Source organism: Henckelia pumila, chromosome 2 (genome assembly GCF_033568475.1).
Source record: "Henckelia pumila isolate YLH828 chromosome 2, ASM3356847v2, whole genome shotgun sequence".
Taxonomy (NCBI): Eukaryota; Viridiplantae; Streptophyta; class Magnoliopsida; order Lamiales; family Gesneriaceae; genus Henckelia; species Henckelia pumila.
The window spans coordinates 5,291,131-5,306,996 of NC_133121.1; the positions used below are offsets into that span (position 1 = coordinate 5,291,131).

Consider the following 15,866-nt stretch of genomic DNA (forward strand, 5'->3'; position numbering starts at 1 on the left):
CCTTGCTTCACGACCTCTTAAACTATTGAATTAGAAAGGTCAAACATATCTTTAAAAAAAACAAAAAAAGAATTGTCAAACATTATTTGTTGCATTTGTATGACACCCGTGTATGCCATTAATGGCGGTGTTCCTACGGAATATTTTTTTAATTGTTTTTATTACTCGATTTGTTTGATTGTTTCACTATTTGAAAATGAATTTAAATTAAGAAAACTGTAATTTTGATTTTGTATGCTTGTGTCTTTGCAATTTCAGTGTTCTATGTTTTCATATTTCATTTTTAGTCGTACATGTTCTAATTTTTGGCAATCTTAGTTTTTTCTCTTCGAAAATACTTACATTTTTTTAAAAAAAAAGGATTGACCCCGAAGGGAACCCATTTCACATGAGTCAGAGGCCCATTGGCTCATGCGGAGGGTAAATCGAGGGATGTGCACGAGCGGTAGGGACTTGAAGGAGGGAACACATGATCCAATCCCCAGAGCATACCCCCACAATATTTCAGCAGAGAATATGCTCCACACGAGGATCGAACCCGCAACGCTTGGGAATTTAATTTCTGTTTCCAAAAATATTAATGATAATAATAATCTATATATACTTGAATATTATCTTGAAGGGCTCCTAGCTAATGTTTTTTAATGAACAAATTAGTTAAATTGAATAGAATACGTACATAATTTATTTGCTATATATGTTTCTATATACATTTGTGCATCGTTAATCCGTAGTATATCTTATATATTGTTTGATTCGTTTGATAAGACGATGAATAATGTATAGTATATAGATGATTAATCAATAGAAAAATACTAGAGGTACAACAAATATCATGTACAACGATATTTACAACAATAATATCGTGAGATTTTGCTATTTTATCGCGAGATTTTGTATTTAATGTATCGTGAGATTTTGATAAATTAAATTCTTGTATTGAATTTTTTGTGTCCTAATATTTGGTGTACAAATTTTGTTGTACATGTAGCATTACTGTAATCAATATATATGAATAACGTAATGATGCATGACTTTAATTATAGAACTTAATTATAGAACTTGAGTTAAATTAAATATTAACGAGAATATATAACAATAATTTAATATCTTATCCTTGGTTAACTTGTACAGTTGACGGTCAATATGATAGGCTTGAAGGAAAAACAACAATTGTTGACCAATAAGTAATGTGAATATGAAACAAAATTAAATTATTTAATTAACAACAGAAGAAGTCAAAAATCACGATCAATCATGTATGAACAATATATTTAAAGAAAATTTTTCGTAAATTATAAATTGAATTTAAAGGAATTCCTTTAAATAAGCAGTGTGACGTCAGAAGAAAAATCATAAAGTTAGTATGGAAAGAAATGAAGGTAGTCCGCTGACCAAAATTGTAAAGAACGTGTCAATTACCAAGTCTCTTATTAATTAATATAATAACAAGCTTAGACTATTGATCATTAATGCAACAAATATTATAACAATAAAATGCATTCATTAATGTCAACCAAGAGGTATGGGGCTAGCCTAGAGGGACAATCGAGTCAGGGAGTCAGCCGCTCGTAGCTTTTCGAGGCAACTCGAGCTCAAATTATTTTGTTCGGCGAGTTATTCACGGGCTTTAATAATCTATGAACATATATAAATATATGCAGAATAAATATATTTCGACCCTCTACATTAACTTTGTATTGTTTCTCAATATATAATTCAAATTAAAGAAAATATATAACATATTTCTAAGTCACAACTTTACTCCCATCTCTTTGAAACTGTGACCTTCAAGCCATGCTTCATGGTAAGAATGGCAGAAACACCCGGAATAATGCTTTGCCCTTCAGAAATATGAACATGGAAATTATGTAAAATTGTAGCTGCTACTGCTTTCATTCTTGTGAAGGCTAACTCTTTACCAGGACAAGTCCATGGCCCCGAACCGAACACGACGAAACTAGTCGATGCGAAATGTTTAATCCCTCCTTTATCAGAAACCCATCTCTCAGGCTTGAATTCACAGCAATCTTCACCCCAAATCTCCGGATTTCGCCCCATCGCGTACGAGCAAAGCATGACTTTTGTGTCTTGATTCACCTTGTGGCCACTTGGAAGCACATCTTGTTGGTTTGGTACTCTAAGAAGGAATGGAGCAGTTGGAAAAAGCCTTAGGGCTTCACTCAAGGCACTGTGGAGGTACACTAGCTTTCCTAATTCGTCCACATTGGAGAAAATGTGTTTTTGGGATACTATTTTAGGGCAAACATGTTCGATTTCTTGCAAGATCTTGGTTTTCACAGAAGGGTTTTGAGAAATTTGCCAGAAAAACCAAGTTAAGAGTGCACCAGATGTGTCTCTTCCAGCAAATAAAAGGGCCATGAGATTTGAGGCCAAGAATACCTTCTGCAAATGCTTGTTTGATCCTTGTTTCGATTCTTCTTTAGCTGCCTCCATCATGTAGAACTTCAACACGTCGAAATCGTCCCCGTTTTCGGGACCATTAGGAGATGATTCTTGTTTCTTGGACACAAAATCCTCAAGTATTCGATCGAAGGTTTTCGAGGCCTCCACCATTTTCTTCTCCCTTCCAACGTTCAGAAACCTTTGCAACTTCCACACCTTCTCGGGCAATATATGTCGATAAAACGCGGCCTCCGCTATGTCGTCCATCGCGTTCAAAAGCGGAGTCTCGGGGAATCCAATCCGAAGTGATCCCGGATCAAATCCTGTTCCCAAGATGCATGTTGCATCGAGCATGTATCTGTTGAACAAAGATTGCAAATCAACAACCACGTCGAGTTCCGCGGCGTGATCGAGTATCGGGACTAGGCCTTTCTCGAGTGTGTGATGGATGATCCTCGGAGTGGTCTTGTGGAAGTCGTTTTGCTTGAAATATGCATGAGTGAGCTTCTTGTCTTCCTTCCACTCATCGAGACTCTTGTTGAAGGCCGCGTCTCGGAGGAAATCGAACACGTCTTTGAATGCCAATCCCCTTTGGTAGATGGAGAACTTGGAGTTCATGATGTGTTGCACGTTGGCAAGATCAGAAGTGACAAGAATATCAATGTTTGAAATCCATGATGTCTTGAACAAAATGGTGCCTTTGTTTTGTGACAACATTTGGGCTGTTTTGTCATATATTCTGTGGCTTTCGAGGTACAAGGTGGGCATTATTTTCATGAGTGGCCAATTCCATGGGAGGGTTTCTTTGGGGGCTAAAACAAGAAACAGAAAGCAAAGTAAAACTACTAGTAACAAGATTTCAAGAAAAAATACCATTTTTGTTTTTGGCACTTGATTCCCAAGATTTGGCTTGAAGGGTTTTGTGAAGATTTTTCAGTATTTATAACTCAAAAGAATCACATTTTGGGTCGGGAGATTTAACTAGCACAAGTCGATCGATTGGCGATCCCTAAGTTGCCAACTCCTAATAAATAGGTACGTACATATATTTTTTAAAAAATAATAAATAGGTACATTGAAGTTTTCCAAAGTCAATAACTTATACCATTTTCATTGAATTTGAGCATTATTTTATTGACCAAAATTTCAATTTCAATTTATTTTTGATTTCTCCTTGCTTCACGTCCACTTAAACTATTGAATTAGAAAGGTCAAACATATCTTTACAAAAAACGAAAAAGAAAAAAGAAAAGAAAAAGAAAGGTCAAACATTATTTGTTGCATTATGCACATTGAAATAATTGTATGACATGCACCAGTGTATGCCAATGGCGGTGTTCCAACGGAATTTTTTTTTAATTGTTTTTATTACTCGATTTGCTTGATTGTTTCACTATTTGAAAATGAATTTAAATTAGGAAACATTATAATTTTGGTTTTGTATGTTTGTCTTTTGCGCTTTCGGTCCTCTATGTTATCATATTTCATTTTTAGTTCTACATGTTCTGATTTTTGGCAATTTTAATAATTCAAAAATACTTACATGGTACTATATATCTCAGTTTCACATCAACATTGCATTGGTTTCACGTCAGCATCACATCGAAAAGGACTAAACTTGCAAAAAAAAAAAAGGATAGAGACGATTGTGGACTAAAATTAAAATATAAAAATATAGAAGATCGAAATTGCAAAGTGGCAAACATATAAATAAAAAAAAAACAATTTTCCCTTTAAATTATTAAATCCCACTTGGGTTTTTTGTTTAAAAAAAAAGAAAGAAAATTTATGGGTTCAATAATCAGAGGTTCGGACGTGAAACGGTGAAAGGAATTTAAGAAAATTAATTAAAGATATAAAAAAGTTAAAATTTTCAATGGCCGACTTGCTAGTCTCAACTTGATTTTCAGACATGCATGTGTCAGAAGATTAAATTAGTCAACGTGTATTAGTAAAAAAAATTCAGTTGTAACTTGTAATTAATGTGTTTTAAAATTTTTTTAAAAAAAATATTTGTTGGCGATCTTAACATGAGCCCATAGATATAGCGTGGGCAGTGGGCTAAAAATAGATACTTGTTGAAATTGACAACTTGAAAATCTTTCCGTAATTATTGCAATTAACTTTTAGTTGGTTCCAAGTTGCAAGCTGCTCAATAAATATAAGACTAAGTCAATCATATTTTTAAAGCATTTTCAATTTGATTGGGTCAAAAATACTTAGAATGCAATAATATATAGTTATATGACCTTTTATTCGGAGTGAAATCACATGTGACACAAATAATAGATCTTTAATCAAAGTTTTAACTAGGAAGGTAAAAACGAATTTTACTCTTCACTCGATTTGAGTCGATCCGAAAATTTTCATATTAAATTTTGGAGATTTTTGGATTCGAGTCAGATGGGATTGGATCCGAAATATTAATTTCTTATGATATATAAAATGGTGCTAGCTAGATCAAATAATGCTATCATAGATTATTAATAATTATAATGCTTTGCTATTGCTACCTACATCGAAAAGTAAGTTGAATATGTAAACTAAAGTTTATAAAAGCTTTCAATTTTATTAAATTTTTATTTTATATATTGTTTCAAGATTTGACCAATGCGAAAATTTTTAAACGTGTAATATGTATTTAGATAAAATTTTATTATCATGTGTTTGAATTAAAAATATTTTATTATGATTATAATGTTTTGAATTTTAATTTTATTTTATAATTTTGTTAAATAATAAAATAACAAGGATAAAAATCAAATCGGGTTGCTAGGTTAATCAGGTTGGTTCGAGTTCGAGTTCGAGTTTAGAGTTTTCAGGTTTTGGTTGATATCATTGCTTTTCCCGACCCGAACTCATACAAATGATACTCCTAATTTTAAAAATTATCTCTACTTATTATGTAGCACATATAAAAAATAGTATGATCTTTTGGTATGTTCAAAAAACCTATCATATTAAAATCAAATATTTTTTTAAAAAATATATTATATTATATACAAACAAGTGAACAACACATAATATTCGTACATTACATTACATACGCGTTACTAGCTTGTGCGTGGGCTTGTAATTGTATATACATAGAGTAGAGAGATGGCCTGCCTATATGTGATATACCAAATTCCCGAAGTCAGATCAAAATGGCATGAGCCTTCATATCGCATGTAATAAAGTGACACATAAATTAATTAACGTGTGGGATTTATATATTTATTTTGAAAGTATGGGATATATTTATTTTTATATAGCAGCACGAATTTTATCTCAAATCATATTCAATCTTACAATTTTTAATTTTCTAATTCCAAAAAAGACCCGTGTCACCAATTTGAACACGTAAAACAAACAAATCAAAAATTTTCATTAGTGTTCACTAAATCACTGCTCTCGTCATCTCCCACACTTTCATCATATATTGAATAATGGAAGGATCAAATGATCCCAAGTTTTGGGAAGCAAAACTTGCACCAAACCTCTGTCATCGTCAAAGTTATGGCGAATTGGATGGCAATGACATAAGAGTTCCAAATTCAAACATATGTCGAGGATCAATTCACTACTTATTCTCCCCCGTTTTGGACAAGAATTTGCAAACAAATTCAAGCTTCTCCGTTGCCGCAATACTATCACTACGATGGTTGTTTCTCCCCGTCGTCTCGTTTACGCCTTACGGGTTATTTTGTATGATAAAAAAGAGCTCATGGAAAAGATTAAAGACGTGCCAGAATCTTCGTATGAACTTTCTTAATATCTGGTTGATGATGAGAAAAATAAGGAAGCTGTGGAAGAGAAGGAAGTGATATTCGTGAATCGTGCAAGAGGAATCATCGATGCCTAAGACGGAAACAAGAATCCCACATAATGGTAAAACCAAAGGTAACACAATATGCAGGAGTGAGAGCATGGAGAGTGGAGCTTTCTTGTTGAAGATGTACTTACCTGGATTGCTGAGTTTTAAGAAAAATCCAACTCAAGAAAGAGCACAAAAATTCGCACCGGGCCGTTGTTGGCGAGACAAGGTACGAAAGACTGGTGGAAGAATATGTTTCTGGGTGTCTAAGACAACAAGAGCCGAAGCTTGATCGGCAGAGGCAAAAGTGATACAGCAGTAAGAAAGGCAGGTATGCACGCCGGCTTAACTCGTCTAGTTATATAAACACCTACTCACTCTCCACGTCTACGGGGTTAAGGATATCTACAACTAAACAATTACTTCACATATGTTTCAGCTGTTCAGAACAATTATTAACTTGTTAAAATAGTCTACTCTTTTCAAATATCAAGTGTTAAAGATACTCTCCATGTTGGACGCATGATATCCTCATTGCATTCCTTCCACAATGCTGATCTTCCCCACCTCATATATGATGCGACTTTCTGCGTCAATTGGTCTGGACTCTGGATTTGCTATGATTTCATTTTGTTTTTCAGGCCCATGAAAGTAGAGCCTGCAAGCTAGTATTCACACAGTGAACATCATCAACTATATATATACCATTTCATCCTTTCTCTGAGCAAACGATTAACTCAAGTTTATGAAGAAGTTTACCTCCCTCCACCACCCAGTCCAACACATTCTCTCCACCACACACACACACACACACACACACACACAGATATACCATGACATGGACACATACTTCTGGAGATTTGAATAATTAGGAGACTCCCTCCCTTAAGTTTTAGTCAATGATGAAGTATACCCTGTGTTGTGAAGGGCAAAGCCTCACAATAATTATTTGCATCTCATGAAACAGGACCAGATTTTAGAGATGTCCGTGTAATTTTTCCGAGACATTAAAAGTCACAAGTCATAGACACGACTCAAGTGCTTAATAAAAACCCTTGTTCAATGCAGACCGACGGAGCGTACCTTGATATTTTGTGGATGGAACTTCAGCTATAAGAAACAAAAAGCAAGATGACAAAGAGGCTGCCTATTCTGAATGAGATAACAGAGGCACAAACATCAGAGTTAATTATCATGAGAAGAACAACGAGGAGAAGAAAGCAGTTAATTACAATTTACCTCTATCTTCTGTGACTTTTGCTGCTTTGTATATGGTATCATATCCAACTCCGTCAATAGAGCTGTTAATCATAATTTACCTCCTCAAATATTTATATAATTCAGTTGGCCCTGTATTATCAATTGCATCGCTTTGTTCCTAGTTAGGTGATGTGAAAATTCAGGAATGTCTGAGGCAAAAAAAATAACCCCTATCTTAAAATGTAATCCATATAGTCAAAATTGTATGTAAATATATTAAACATAGAAACTTAAAAAAGTCTTTGTTCACAATTTTAACGCTCATAGGCTCCTAATTACAGATGCCATAGTTACATTGTAAAGCAAGAATCAGCTGCTCGTACATTTCCTGCTGCCAATCAATGCTATCAACAATCAGAACTATGCTAGATAAATACAACTTACTAGAACTATCTACGTGCACTATTTTGCACATATTCTGGCCCCATCTTCTTGGTGATTATATTCAATTGAACTGCCATCACATCTCAAAAATTTGTGTGCGAAAAGAAAATCCCGAGCACAAGCTATCTGATGTGGAAGAGGGTGATTGAGGATTTTAAAGATTGATGCTCTATTAAACTTTCTTTCATCTGACGATGTAAGGCCATCCTCAGAAATGAACCAGATCCTATAGCTGTGCATAAAGTAGTTCATTCCATGTATCAGGAATTCCGGGAAGACACCAATGCAAGCAGTCGTTGATACCATCCAATGCTTTTATACTGAATCGAGATATGTGACCCTCATCTCTCAGCAGAGAAATCGCAGTAATATCCAAAATCTTTACCTTTGTGCCTTCGACCGAATCCTCGATAACGGGATCACTTGATTTTTCTTGAAATACTTCGCTTCCTTTTGTCAGCGGAGTCAAGTTATCACAGTGGCCTCCTGTGTTCCAATCCCCATTTAAAAAATGTCTGGGTGATATTGTTCGGAAAAAACCTTTGAGCTGTGGACGCAAGTGAATGCTTGAATCAAGCCATCTGGCAATACTTTGTATTGCATAATTCTTTGCATTCCCCATTTCTGCAAGTTTCCTATCTGTGACGGGCCTTCCTTCTGCATGCATCACCCATCTGTTTGCCCTGAACTTCCCCCGGTTCCAATGATGTCCTGTGTTAAGGATAACAACATCAAAGTGATCAAGAAATCGGCTCAAAAAGGCAGGAGGATGATCCAAATGCATGGCAAATTCAGTGGCTGGATCAGTGGCGTTAATTGGCTCAATTTCACAGAGGCTTGCTGACCAGTAAAATAGAATAGTGGAATTGGTATCAGGAAATCGATAAGCCCATCCATCAGGACGAATGGCCCCAGGTGGTTTGACAAGGCCATATTTCCATCCTACATCTTCGACTTCTGGCCTCTCCTCACCACCAGTGACCATACACATAAGAGATTGAAATTGTTGTCTACCCAATGAGTCTCCTATAAATGCTACGGTTTTGTCCTGCATTCTGAAATGTAGTTATTTTAAGTTAATCAATAAAAATAACAGTCTTTTTTACAAACAAAATGATTACAATGATGTTATATTTAGCTGATAGCCTGATACAGGTTCAGGGAATCAGAATAGCTATTAATTGTTTGGTCATGAAATATTTGATGAGTTGAGTTTCGTTTCGTTTCTTCGGAATCTGGGAAACTTTTATCCTTTTCTCTTTTTCCCTGGGAATCCAATCCAAAAATATTAATGACAATGTTCAGTAGGTATGTGACAGATAATTCATAGGATACAGTATGATCAACAGTACAAGACTATAAATATAAAGAATAATATGGAATACTTCTTTAAACTCATAGCATAGTGGGAGAAGCTTAATATTTAATTGGCACAAATACCTATTATTGTCAAATAAAAAGCAGTAAAATTGATAAATTGTTAAGTTAATAGTATTCAAAAGACAGAACTTACCTTCTCAAAAATTCAGCACCTTGAAATTCAGGCATTTCACAGTTTTCAGGTTGCCAACGATAACCTTCATAAGAAAAATCAGTTCGTTGGGTTAATCTACATGCCCACATATCTGACAGCCACTGCTTACATCCGAACCCTGAATACAGAGGTCTCCGACTGTCTGCAATCCATCTTCCTTTAGCATAATTACACTCTGTGGAATAAAAAAACCAAAGATAATGAGCACAGTACTTGACATCTGTCAGAAATCAAAGAATTCGTTCTCGAACTCTGGTTTCTAAAAAAGTCATTCGTACTAAGAAGTTTTTAATAGCGTTGTTTATAATTGTGACGTTAGAAAAACATCATAACAAATAAAGGAATTGGGATAGATAAAATGCAGCAGTTACTAAATCAGACTAGCCTATATTAGAGTTGAAATTCAACTCAAATATACAAAAACTGTAATACAACCTTGGACTAAATTTTACAGAATGCCTAACAGTCAAATTATATCCAATTCTCCTGAATCCATGATCATGCAAGATTAGAACAGGTTGGGGTGCCTGGCCCCACTGGGTTTTGCAAATTTTCTGAGATCCAATCTTACTCTGAATAATATTGATATACTATTCTCATTTATGTAATTAGTGTCAATAGGCTTTCTTTTTGTTGCTTTAAAAATAAACAAATATCGTGTCTTTATCAAAAGCCAACTTCTGTCTCCTCTCCTTCGCAATGAAATAATTTTTTTTCATGTAAGTCATAAAGAAATTTGTCCCCCACCAGAAAATTATTCAAATCGTGCAGCTTTCAGTAGAAACATTCGCTTCCTTCACGTAGAATAATCTCTGAAGAAAGTGATAAAAAAAAGATACAAATTGATAGAAGGAAAAGAAGACAACCTACCTTGCTTCTCAAATGAAGAGGTCACCTTGTTCTCATTTTTTCTTTTAGAACTTTCTGTAGTCTTGTCACGTTCTGTGCGTTCTACTACTTGTGAATGTGAATCTTCCTCCATCAGCAGTTCCTTGGAATTCAACAACATTGAAGAATCAGCAGCATCATCCACAAAAATATCTGTGATTTAGAACGAGTTAAAATAAAGAAAAGGCTTTCATAAAAAATAAAAAAATAAAGAAAAGGCAAACCAAAAAAACGAAGGTGGTTCTACTCCAATAGTGTTCGATTTGAAAAGGCATGCAATGTAGCTGCTTGATTAATGCTGAGAAATCCAACAAATTCAAGATCAAGATTCTTACCAAGAAACAATGATGATGCTATAGACCATGTCAGTTTTCGCATAATATGTGCCAGTGCCACAATGATAGAAAGTCACAAGATTGCTACCATAAAGTATCTTTGTGTTAAGCTACACCTCGTCACCCTTGTCTAAAACAAGAAACACAAATCTAAATAACCACAACATGTTTCATCACACACCGACTCTACGAAGTTATTTAACCAAGAAGAGGGGTTCAATACATAGAACTGTACCATATAAATCAGTAGCTACTCGCAAATGTAATCAACTGGGACAAAGATTGCAAAATACTGCTTCAGTGGGTGACAAATTCTACCAAAAAGTATGTGAACTGTAAATACCTGATGTATGCGTAGCAAACTGGTCTGGTGCGGATAACAGGCCCATAAGAATTGGATTACTCTCCCAACACCAAAAAAACATGGTGGTGAAAACAAGAGCAGCCACTATAAATGAAAGCTGCCTTCCCCAAAATCTACCCAACTGTCCGCCCTTCATCTCTTTATGCACACTCCGGAAAACAAATCCCCAGAATCAAGGCCTAATGGCACCTTTCTGCATCAAACTTGAGAATGTAGTCCCGCGATGGCCGTTCACTAGATATCAATGCTAGAAATGTAGGATTCGTCGAGTTAGGGAAGCTGAATTTCGAATAGTTCAAGTGTATCAACACTACTTCGAGAAATAAGCACAAAATAAGAGTTAGAGGGAGTGGAAAATTCAGCTGCACATCGCAATTAGAGACGGCATGCAATTGTCTCCGTTCCCCTTAAAAAATTGCGATGGAGATAAACTAAAACAAGCTCTCATTTTTCTGCTGAGTAACGCTAAACGTACACAAATCGATCAGAAATTGTTTTCCAAAAAAAAAAAAAACTACTGAAAAATTCCACATTTGAATGGCAACTGCCAAGAGAAGCTAACCACCATAATTACCATCACCGGAAAAAAAATTACTCCGCACAATCTAATTCAAATTACAGCCAATAATGGCCTGAAAACGACAGTGCGGAGATAAATTCCAAACAAACACATCACGAGCTGCATCTATCCAAGAACAAAACGCCAAAATTAAAAATCAAATGCGAAATATGAAAATGCAGGGCTTGATTTCCTCAACGATCGGCTACATTCAAACGCATGCGTACTTGCAAATTACCTGGAATCGAAAATGAAGCTAGATCTGCCAAAAAATTCCTTACTTGTCTCCTTTTGGGTGTGTATGGAACTATGGAACCTAACACGTAACTCTGCACATATACAGAGAAGTATGGGCAAAGGTGTCGATTTTGGTCGGGTCATCCAAATCAACCCGAAATTTTTAATATGGGTCGGGTTCAATCTATCCATTTTCGGTGGATATATAAATATCTTTTTTTTGTTAAGAATGGTAATTCAAACACATTTTAGGGAAACATAATAAAAATATCAAAAGGATTTATGGTTAATTTGACCTCATTTAGAATGTATTATGATGTTAGTAAACGAATTAAAACGAGCTTAATATAGATAAAATTTCAAAAATCTGATTTAGCTTGATTTAGATTACCCGAATTTGGTTTTGTACAATTTAAATATTTTTGTTCGAATTAGAGCTCGATTTTGGTTAGAACAATTCCAACTTGTTTGCAATTTATCTTAAGTGTTGTTCGAAATATATTTATTTGATATATAATTATATTATATTAATAAAATATTAAAATTTATAATAGATTTGCGATTGTTGAATAAAATGATTTGTGTTCGAGCTCAGTCAAAAAAAAATCGAACACGTTCGATTTCCACTTGAATTCAATATTTCTCAATATGAATAATATATTTATCAAGTGAGCTCGATCTGAATACACTCTTAGTTACGATCATATCTGAATTTATGATGTGACATGGAAAGATTGTCATTTCTTTTCTCAAAATAGTAAATCTCTTGTTAGATAGTCTTGCAGAGCCGTGGTTCTATATCTCTTAAATGAATCGACTCAATCTGTATCTGCAACGAAATTTGATATTTTTGACATAAAAAATAATATTTATCACAAGTTGAGTTAAACCTTCTCACAAAAATGGTCTTATAAGAATTTTCGTGTTATCTAAGAGAATGTTTGCAAAAGATTATGTTTTTATAGAAGTGATTATTTATAGATTATAAAAAAATTAAGAAAAATCAAAAGTTAATAGTGTTTGGAAACATATGTGAAAATATACAAATCAAAGTTGGTTAGTGTTTGATAAAAAAAATTATTATAGTGATTTCAACATCGACCATTTTATTATAATAACTTTTGGAGAATCATATCACCATATAACTAGTTTTTGAATTTCAATTAAGTTAAGCATAAGTTAACACATAATTTGGATTTAAAAAATACACAAAAGTAATTTTTTTTAAATCAAAATCTAACAATCATTAAAAAAACCCTAAATAAGACAAACGAAGCTCCAACATAATAATAATAATAATAATAATAATAATAATAATAATAATAATAAAAAACAACGAAAATAGGTGCTAAGGCCATCTCCAATCAGGCACCATTTTGGCGTTGCCTGATTTGTTGCTCCAACCCAGCGCCATTTTTGGCGCTAGATTGGTGCACTACTGTAGCTTAACGCTATCTTATTATTATTATTTTTTCTAATTAATTATTTAATTATTTAAATTAATAAATTTAAAATTCATAAATTAAATAATGAGTTTAAATATTTAAATAAATAAAATAAAAAATTTTAAAAAAATTAAATATTCTGAAAATATATTTTATTAAAATTTTTTTAATTCATTAATATTTCTATGTAGAAATATTATTTTAGAAATTATTGATATTTTAATTATTGTGTTTAAAAATATTTTGTGAAATAAATTAGTTGTTGTGAATAAAATAATAGAAAATATTCCGAGAATATTTCTTTTAGGGTAGAGTTTAGAGTTAATGGGTTGGAGATGAGTGTTGTATTTGGTGTAAGAATTACACTATTTTGAAGTTAGTGTTACATTAAAATAGCGTAATGAGTTAGAGATGACATAAGACGGTGGAAAGTAATCATCTATTCACTTAATAATAATAATAATCACAACTGTACATAACATAACATGCCAATCAATCTGTGTCCAATCGACATGGACTGTAGATCTTGCCTCGATGTAGACCTCTACTCTTTTTCTTCTTCTTTGATCCAAAATAAATAAATCACATTTTTTTACGAAAAAATCAAACAAATCAGTGGGTTCGTTTGATTTGACATATTATTAATCTAGGTATAAATTATCTTATTCAGTCTCATGTTTTTTTTGGCATATTATTTATTCATCTTTTAATTATTTATCTCACATCAATCAAATCATTAATTATTTATCTTATATCAATCAAATTATTGAATTTAAATTACTATATTACCCTTTATAAATAATATTATTCATATTATTAATTACTTATTAAAAGGATAACATTATAATTTATTATTTTTATATAAAATATAATGAATCAAATCAAACAAACTATAATCTATCAATCAAATCAAATCTTATATTAACTATCATTTCTTATTTATTTTTTTATTACAATATATTACTTATCTCTATATTATTTATCTTTATCATTCACTCCAAACGAACCCTAAATAGTTATGGCAAACACTTGTATGCAACCGTTGCACGGGTCATATTCGTGTGACGGGTCTCTTATATGGGTTATCCATTAAAAAGTATTACATTTTATGTCAAAAGTATTACTTATTATTATAAATATGGATAGGGTTGACCCGTCTCACGAATGAGACCGTTGCACAGGAGTGTTACTCAATAGTTATTACTCAAAAATCTACTTGGACCAAACCCAATTAAAGGCCGACTTCAATTATTTTTTGGTTCAAATATACAAAAGTCCAGGAGAGACTCAAGCACATAGTTATTATTCTCTGAGTAATCATGATTTTAGTGTCTTCGCCGAAAATCCTATCGACGCCTCTGACTTGTGAAGATCATACAAGTGATCGTTGATACCCCGAACTCTGCAAGAGCAATCTTTCGAGTAAGAATATTTTCTAACATCGTCAAACCACTACCCACTAACGAATTTTAGTGGTCGCGAACAAAATGAGAAAACATGGTTGAGCGGCTGAAAATTCTTATATATATATATGATCTAAATTCACTCCTGGACTTGTGATGTGCTTTAATAGATTCGAAAGGTTCTCTAATTCAAATAATAGTTTTTGTAATTACGATTTAAATTTTTTTTTGAATTTTTAATATAATTGAATGTTTATCCTCCAAAATAATAATAATGGAAATAATTTGTTAAAAAAAATAATAATAATGGAAATAATAGGAGATATTCTAGGATGAAAAGTAATCTTTTTTACATAAAAAATAAATTTTTTAAAATATATTTTACAAAATTAACCGTGAGTCGGTGTCATTAAACTTTTGCTAGATAAAATTAGCGTAGTCGGTTGGATGCTTAGAGTTTGACATGTATTTCTCTTGCACCGACGCGTATATTTCAAAATGCCAAGCTGTGCAACACGCTTTTCACTTAATAAATGCTTTATTATTATAAATACTTTTTTTTTTGTAGGATAACAAAAAGAGCCATTAATTGAGAAAATGATATACGAAGTATTTAAATTTGAACATCTCATGTGATATAACTATCTAAAGTTGGAGATTTATCATATATTTTTCCAAATATTATTCTTTTCGAAAATTTAAGTTTACTCGACCCAAAATAATATTGATATAAACTCTTTCATCTTAATTATACAATATGTTTCATTCCAGTTTTCAATAATATATAACTCAATTTATATTTTTTCCTGTTCTTTTACTGAGACATCCGTGTTATTGTTAACCGAGTTTAAGAAAGCACATAACTATTTTTTACATAAATTAAATGAGGATAAAATAAAAAATTTGATTATAAATTTTTTTTCCATTTTTTTTTTACTTTGCGTGGAAAAACAAATATGCACGTATACTTAGAACGGAATCGGAATATAGAATGCAATATTTTTGGCTTAAAAAAATTTCCCATTTCACACCTATAGGTGGCTCTAATAATTGATATTGACCATATTCAAGCCATCTCAAAGTTGCTTAAATCATAGATCCAAAATAAGAAATAAAATGCAATAAATAATTGCATGTGCACCATACATATGTAATATGTTACGTTTCACATCAATTTTTTTTCCTTTCAAAGAAAGTTAACCACTTTCTAAGATACAATAATCATTTTATATGCTTCTCACATCAAATCATATTT

At 32.8% G+C, this 15,866-nt stretch overlaps 2 protein-coding genes across 7 annotated transcripts; both read right to left on the minus strand.

Moving 5' to 3' along the window:
- Positions 1 to 1,495: 1,495 nt before the first annotated feature.
- LOC140884602 (alkane hydroxylase MAH1-like) lies at positions 1,496 to 3,382 on the minus strand. The gene has a single exon (XM_073291400.1). The coding sequence runs from the start codon at positions 3,280 to 3,282 to the stop codon at positions 1,762 to 1,764; it is 1,521 nt and encodes a 506-aa protein (XP_073147501.1). The 5' UTR covers positions 3,283 to 3,382; the 3' UTR covers positions 1,496 to 1,761.
- Positions 3,383 to 7,698: 4,316 nt separating this feature from the next.
- Positions 7,699 to 11,846, minus strand: LOC140885070 (protein trichome birefringence-like 16). Of its 6 annotated transcripts, none has more exons than XM_073291986.1 (5): positions 11,765 to 11,846; positions 10,947 to 11,214; positions 10,251 to 10,421; positions 9,360 to 9,555; positions 7,699 to 8,901 (listed from the first exon to the last, which is right to left on the minus strand). In XM_073291986.1, the coding sequence occupies exons 2-5, from the start codon at positions 11,101 to 11,103 to the stop codon at positions 8,073 to 8,075; spliced, it is 1,353 nt and encodes a 450-aa protein (XP_073148087.1). In that variant the 5' UTR covers positions 11,104 to 11,214; positions 11,765 to 11,846; the 3' UTR covers positions 7,699 to 8,072. The 6 variants fall into 6 exon arrangements, with proteins under 6 accessions (XP_073148087.1, XP_073148088.1, XP_073148091.1 ...); XM_073291987.1 differs by having other exon boundaries at positions 10,947 to 11,246; positions 11,765 to 11,830; XM_073291990.1 differs by lacking the exon at positions 11,765 to 11,846 and adding an exon at positions 10,604 to 10,733 and having other exon boundaries at positions 10,947 to 11,075.
- Positions 11,847 to 15,866: the final 4,020 nt, after the last annotated feature.